At 50.1% G+C, this 7,148-nt stretch overlaps 1 protein-coding gene and 1 pseudogene across 1 annotated transcript; one reads left to right on the top strand and one right to left on the bottom strand.

The window, feature by feature from the left end:
- The first annotated feature begins 1,103 nt into the window (after positions 1–1,103).
- LOC147989766 (uncharacterized) lies at positions 1,104–3,713 on the top strand. Its single transcript, XM_087536063.1, has 4 exons — positions 1,104–2,313; positions 2,899–2,925; positions 3,061–3,122; positions 3,690–3,713. The coding sequence occupies exons 1-4, from the start codon at positions 1,131–1,133 to the stop codon at positions 3,711–3,713; spliced, it is 1,296 nt and encodes a 431-aa protein (XP_087392189.1). The 5' UTR covers positions 1,104–1,130.
- A 1,316-nt stretch (positions 3,714–5,029) lies between these two features.
- On the bottom strand, positions 5,030–6,687 carry LOC147989765 (uncharacterized; annotated as a pseudogene).
- Between the last annotated feature and the right edge of the window lie 461 nt (positions 6,688–7,148).

Genomic DNA, 7,148 nt, shown 5'->3' with positions numbered 1-7,148 from the left:
AACATGATCATCGAGAGCGAGCAAGAAGACCCAGTGATTGACACTGAACCATACTACAGGCAGGGTCCTCTAGCCGAAGTTGATCACCAGGTATCGGCAACTTGGACTGCCTATCTCAGTATGCGTCAGGAGATCCAAGACCCACAGATGCATCATCAACTGCGGAAAGATCTGATTGAGCACTTATGGAGGCTCAAGGGGGACGCTTCGTGATGAAATACGAGTTTTTATTTGTTGAACAATATAATTTGTATTGAATTATTTGTTGTTGTAGTATTTTGTTGAAGTATTTGATTTTTCTGTGATGAAATATGTGATAAGAAATAATTGTGTTGATAATTGAACGCCGAGACACGGCGAAACCACGCCGAATATGGGCCTATTCTCGCCCATATGAGCCGTTTATTAGCCGAAATTGGGCTGCAAAGTGGGCTAATTTCGGCGCCTGGGGGCGACGACTGGGCGCAAATCCGCCCCCAGCGCCGAGTGCATCGCCGACTCGCCTCAAGGGATGATTTTTATGCGTCCTGGGGAGGTCAACGGCTGGAGATGCCCTAAGGACGCGGACGATCAACGGTGGGAAGATGAGTACGATGATGGTGAAAACCCTCGATAAGAAAGATCGCCTCACGAGTCGCAAGACACCAAAACCAACCATTAACCATGGGACGGGCGCCTAAAGCAAAGATGTTGTCGATAGAATCGTATTTTTTATTACATGCAGCATTGCCCTCGCGATCTGTCATTGTATTCACATACCAACTTGCTGTGATATTAGAGACTAAAAATTATAGTCAACTTGTAATCCGTGGATTTCATGTCACCCGGTGCCTAGGATCCACCGAAGACGAGGGGAACCGATAAACACAAGTGACAAAAAGCAAAAAAAAGTTGAAAGAAAAGAAACAATTTTTGATATGAGCAATGCATGAGACTTGTTCCCGTTGATCCAGCCCAATTAATTAAATAAGTATGAACGGCCGCTTGTTGCCGTCGGCCGATTCGCTGGCAAAAAAGAATAGAAGCTCAAAGGACCATTGAAACCCTCGTGCCTCCGCCCTGACCCACAGCACATCCACGGCCGGCGGATCCTCAGCTCAGCTGCTCCGCCACGCCGCGCTACACAGCTGATGGAGCCCTCGGAGGCTAGCCCAGCCGTCACCATCACCATTGACTCCCTTAAGGACGACAACATCGAGGACATCCTGCTGCGCCTCCCGTCGCCGGCCTCCCTCGCTCGAGCCGCGCTCGCCTCACGCCGCTGGCGCGGCATCGCTTCAAGCTCCCCCTTCCTCCGCCGCTTCCGCGAGCTCCACCCATGGTCACCCATCCTCGGCCTCTTTGCCTCCCAGCCGGACCTCCAGCAGCTCCCCATCTTCCACCCGGCGGCCGCCGTCCGCTCCGACCCGGACCTCGCAGCCGCCGCGCGCGGGGGCGACTTCCTGCTCACCCGCCTCGAGGACGACCCGGCGTGGCGCTTCCGGGACTGCCGCAACGGGCGCCTCCTCCTCTCCCGAGGCGACTCCCTCTCCCTCTACGACCCCGTCTCCCACCGGCACGTCGCCGTGCCCCGTCCACGGAACGACGAACCCCTCGTCCCTGCACCACCTGGAGCAGCGGAGTACATATCGGACTGCTTGCTGGACGGCCATGGAGAAGACGGCACAGCGGCGTGCTTCCACGTGGTCACCGTGCAGCGAGACGGCCAAAGGTTGCGCGCCATGGAGTACGCCTCCTGCATGCCCGAGTGGCGCATCCACCCGTGGGTGGACGGCATCGACGTGCCTGCGCAGAGCATGCGGCCAATGCACGCCGCCGCGGCCGGGCTCATCTTCTGGAGACGTGACCGGAACTCCTCGCTCTTGCTCGACACCAGCACCATGGCATTCTCCATCGTCCCCCTCCCAGTTCCACATCCACTAGCAACGCAACTGCCGAGGCCGCCGGCAGCGTACGCCGTGGGAGACACCGAGGCCGGTGCTTGTTGCCTTTTGCTTATCCTCGGCACAGGCATGCTGCAAGTGTGGCTACTCAAGAAGAAGGACGGCGGTGGTCATGCGTGGGAGTTGGAGAAGCTGAGCCAGTTACGTGGGCTGGACAGCTTGAACCGGCGGTTTTCCGCCCATGTGGTGTCTGCCGGACTAGCAACTGTTTACTGTGCGAGCAGCGAGTTTTCTCACTTCGTCATCGACCTCAAGGACATGAGCCTCAAGAATAAGTTTCGTTGTCATCGTTCCACGGCCTTCACTTTCCAAATGAGATGGCCACCTACCGCGTTGGTGCATACTTCCACTTCCACGTGTGAGCGACCCATCGCACTGTTAGAAATTTAGGGTTTATGGTCTACCCTTATTCCTCTGCGCTTATCCATGGTGCCGCTCATAAATCGCATATCTGAGGCTAGGGGGTAGGGACCTTCTTATACTGTCTTTCCAAAGAGTCCATCTTTTATACAGATATAAGATTCCTAATCTTTTCCACTAGTTTTCGGGATAGAGTCCAGATCAAATTACCAACCACGATCATATTTGTCTGTTAACGGATTCTACCCGTTATGTCCCCGGAGCACACGCTTGTGAGCAACGCGTCATAATAGAGTGTAAATTCCTCTAATTACGTAGATCAACGTTAGGGCTGTAATCTAACTATATGATCTAGCTCCTTCCAATCATCAGTGTAACCGGGCAGTCTTTCCAATATAAATAGTATATTTTGTTCCACTGATAATTGACCAGCTTCCTTAAGCATATATTACTTAAGTACATTCCAACAAGTAACAATTCCATGCTAAATATGTAAAACAATTCCATGTATAAATACATGTATAATTCCATAATAAGGTATTCCGAATATTAACAATTCCAAATAATTTGAATATAGTTGCAGGACACACAATTCCAACACCTCCAACATATGCTTCCAGAGGTATGAGTGAATTTGATGAAACTCACGATTCAAGATACCACCATTTGGCACTACCAACTGTCTGAATCTTTTCTTATTGATTGAATTGTGAGTAAAATTGTGTGTTTAATTACCATTTTATCTTACCTTGAACAGGTGCTGAATATCAACACGGAGCACCTTGTTTTAGTAGGAAGCGTAAGAGCAATGATGAAATGGCAAGTGGTAAAGAAACAACGGAGCCATGTATCTCCATAGTTTCTTTGAAGAACAAAAAGTCGGAGAATTTTTTTTTGCCATGAGACTGGACCGCCGCCGTGAATAAAGAAGGTGATCAACACTCAACGCTTTAGCGTTTCAATACCTTGTGACCAAAATACTCCCCACTATTCTTGATATGTGCAAGTTAGAAATAGGATAAACTTTGTACTTAGGAAGGGATTTCTATTGACAGGAATATATATTCCTTTTGGAGAAACAAGCACCAAAATTTCAATATTATGTTTTTTTTACTGAAAATATGTTTGTGCATGGAAGACAAGATTACAAGAAACACACCTATATAGCAACTTCAAGACAACCAATCGTAGCACCTAATGCACTACAAGTACGTTAGGGTAATTTGATAGCATTTTCTCTTGTATGTACACTGCAAGAATTTCTCATGAAACATGCATGAACTTGTTGTCATCGCACACACAGTGCTCAACTAGACGATACATCATCAGTTCATCTTTGTCTTTGGCCGTACTCATTATGGTTTGTTACTCTGTTGTTAACGTCAGTACTGGGTGTTGAGATACAGCTGACTGGGTGTTGAGCTCCGAGTCTGCCGACCTCCCATGTTGAACGAAGACAATATCACAATAAAGACCGGTTGCTGTTTCCTGATATCTTGTTTCTGTTTGATATTTATATTTTTGACTTCTTCTAATGTAATACTCCCTTCGTTCCAAATTACTTGTCGCATAAATGGATGTATCTAGAACTAAAATACATCTAGATACATCCATACTAACGCCAAGTAATTCAGAACGAAGGAAGTAGCCTGTAAGGTGGCTTGTATTTCAAAAACAAACATTCGAGTGTGTGTTTTAAGAATCGTACTGTTATGTGAGTTGGGAGTAAGAATGTTATAAACTACTCCCTCTATCCTAAAATAAGTGTCTCAACCTTAATACAACTCTGTACTAAAGTTCTACTAAGATCGAGACAGGGACGGAGGGAGTAAGTTATAGCAGGAATGTTGTCCTAGCTTGCCTCCTTGGCATTGGTGGTTGTCTAAGAGTAATTGTCTTCGACTATTTTAAAATTTATTCTATAATGTCATCTCCAACGTCAACTGGGCACGGATGCGTGAGACCGTTATCCAATGGTATCATGTATATGTTCACCGATAAAGGGCAATTTGATATTCAAATTTAGTCTGATGTACACAGCGCGTCGGATCACACCAACACCGCATCGCATGCCCGATCACAACCAAAAAGAAGCAGACATGTTTAGTTTTTACATGCTCGAATCCAAAAGAATATCAATCCGGCAGTCTGTGCATTTTTTGCCTTGTCGGACTGGCAATCCCAACCATCTGCTCCCCGATCAATGTGTTATCGCCATCGCGTAGACAACCTTCGCCTTCGCACCGTCCTCATTGTCCGCCACTATCAGCCCATCTTTCTGCCGCTGCAACATCTGGTAGCGAACGGATTGCACAATCATTCTTGCGTTGGCATCCAAAGAAGCCACATTCAAGGACAACATCTTGGCGTCCTCCGCATTGGCGGCGATCTTCATCTTCTTTTCCTCGAGCGTAGTCTTCCTCTCTTCGATCATGGTCCTCCTCTCTTCGAGCTTGAGCTTCTTGTCCATCGCCTCCATCAACAATTTGAACCTCTCCACATTTTTCTCCTCCTTGAGGTCCAAGCGCTTCACACATGCCTCCTCCTTCTTCGCCAAGATATCCTCGAACCTCTCCGTCAGCTGGCTGCTTCGCCTTCTCGATTCGCCATCTCCTTCTAAGTAGTACAAAGTTTATCGTATTTCGAACTTGCACATATCAAGGATAACCGGGGAATATTTTGCTCACAAGGGGTTTAAAGGTGCAATTGTTGATCACCTTCTTTATTCAAGTCGGCGGTCCAATCTCATAGCAAAATTTCTTATCCGACGAATTCATTCTTCAAAGAAGCTACGAAAATACATGGCTCCATTTCATCATTGCTCTTGCGCTTCCTACTAGAAGAAGGTGCTTCGTGTCGATTCTCAGCATCTGTAAATGACAAGATAAAATGGTAAACACACAGTTTTGCTGGCGACTCGATCAGTATGAAAAGATTCAGTCTATCACGACAGTCCCAATGCCAAAAGGTGGTATATTCAGTTCAGTAGGATAGAGAAGCACTAGAGTTACTACTACTAGTTAAAATTCAGTTTCATAAAAAAATGAAACTGTATGTTATAGTGACTGGGATATATATGACCCCAGGGCCAACACTCCTGATGGGAGCCATGGACATGAGCAAGTTCTCTGCAACAACAGGGGACAAGCAAAGAAACTGCAAGTTCACTCATACCTTGGCAAGCATATGTTTGGGGCGTGGTGGGTCGCTCGCACGGAGAAGTAGGCGCCAACGCAGCAGGTGGCCATGGCATTTGGAAAGGGTACGCCATGGTTCGATGACAACGGAACTTATCCTTGAGGCTCAGGTCCTTGAGATCAAAGACAAAGTGAAAATACTTGCAACTCATGCAGTAAACAATTGCTATTCCAGCAGCCACCATATGGACGCCGAACCGCCGGTTGAAGCTGTCCAGCCAGCCTATATGGCTTTGCTTCTCCAACTCACACGCATGCCCGCCGCCGGCGCCGTCGTTCTTCTTGAGTAGACACACTTGCAGCGTAGTCCTGCCGACGATAAGCAAAAGGCAACACACACCGGCCTCGGTGTCTCCGATGGCGTATGCCCCCGGCGGCATCATCGTGTGCGTTGTTATTGCAGCTGGGAGAGGGACGATGGAGAATGCCGTGGTGCTGGTGTCGAGCAAGAGCGAGGAGTTCCGGTCATATCTCCAGAAGATGACCCCGGCCGCGGCGGCGAGCATCGGTCGCATGCTCCGCGCATGTGCAGGCATGCGGATGCCGTCCGCCCACGGGTGGATGCGCCACTCGGCGGTGCGGGAGGCGTACTCCATGGCGCGCAACCTTTGGCCGTCTCGCTGCACGGTGACCACGCGGAATTCTCCATGGCCGTCCAGCAAGCAGTCCCATATGTACTCTGCTGCTCCAGGCGGTACAGGGAGGAGTGGTTCGTCGCTCCGTGGACGGGGCACGGAGACGTGCCGGTGGGAGACGGGGTCGTAGAGGGAGAGGGAGTCGCCGCCTCGGGAGAGGAGGAGGCGGCCGTTGCGACAGTCCCGGAAGCGCCACGCCGGGTCGTCCTCGAGGCGGGTGAGCAGGAAGTCGCCCCCGCGCGCGGCGGCTGCGAGGTCCGGGTCGGAGCGGACGGCGGCCGCGGGGTGGAAGATGGGGAGCTGCTGGAGGTCCGGCTGGGAGGCGAAGAAGCCGAGGATGGGTGACCGGGGGTGGAGCTCGCGGAAGCGGCGGAGGAAGGGGGAGCTTGAGGCGATGCCGCGCCAGCGGCGTGAGGCGAGCGCGGCTCGAGCGAGGGAGGCCGGCGACGGGAGGCGCAGCAGGATGTCCTCGATGTTGTCGTCCTTAAGGGAGTCAATGGTGGTGGTGACGGCTGGGCTAGCCTCCAAGGGCTCCATCAGGAGAACCTGGAGGCCGTGGAGCGCGGCGTGGCGGAGCAGCTGAGCTGAGAATCCGCCGGCCGTGGATGTGGTGTGGCTTTGTGGGTCGGGGCGGAGCTTCTATTCTTTTTGGCCGACGACAACGACCGGGCCGTTCATACTTAGAGTATTTAATTGGGCTGGACCAACGGAAAGAAGTCAGTGCAGTGCATGCATTGCCATATCAGAAATTGTTTTTCTTTCGTTCATTTTTTGGGGCCTTTTGTCACTTGTGTTTATCGGTTGAATCCATGGATTAGAAGTTGACGTATAATTTTTAGTTTGTAATATACCACAACAAGTTGGTATGTGAATACAATGACAGATCGCGAACCCAACGCTGGCTTTAGGAGTCCGTCTCATGGTTGAGTGTTGGTTTTCATGTCCGGCGACTCGTGAGGTGATCTTTTCCACAACCATTATTGAGGGTTTTCGCCGTCATCGTACCCATCTCC

Source organism: Triticum urartu, chromosome 1A (genome assembly GCF_056163025.1).
Source record: "Triticum urartu cultivar PI428250 chromosome 1A, HENAU_Tu73, whole genome shotgun sequence".
NCBI classification, from domain to species: domain Eukaryota; kingdom Viridiplantae; phylum Streptophyta; class Magnoliopsida; order Poales; family Poaceae; genus Triticum; species Triticum urartu.
The sequence above is the reverse complement of the archived record's forward strand: the minus strand, read 5'-3'. Positions and strand labels throughout refer to the sequence as shown.

Bases quoted from the DNA above. Each gene is read 5' to 3' on its own strand.
- LOC147989766 (XM_087536063.1), top strand. From the start codon at position 1,131: ATGGAGCCCTCGGAGGCTAGCCCAGCCGTCACCATCACCATTGACTCC. The intron at 2,926-3,060 runs GTATGAGTGAAT...TACCTTGAACAG, and splicing joins TCCAACATATGCTTCCAGAG to GTGCTGAATATCAACACGGA. The intron at 3,123-3,689 runs GCAAGTGGTAAA...TGTTAACGTCAG, and splicing joins GTAAGAGCAATGATGAAATG to TACTGGGTGTTGAGATACAG.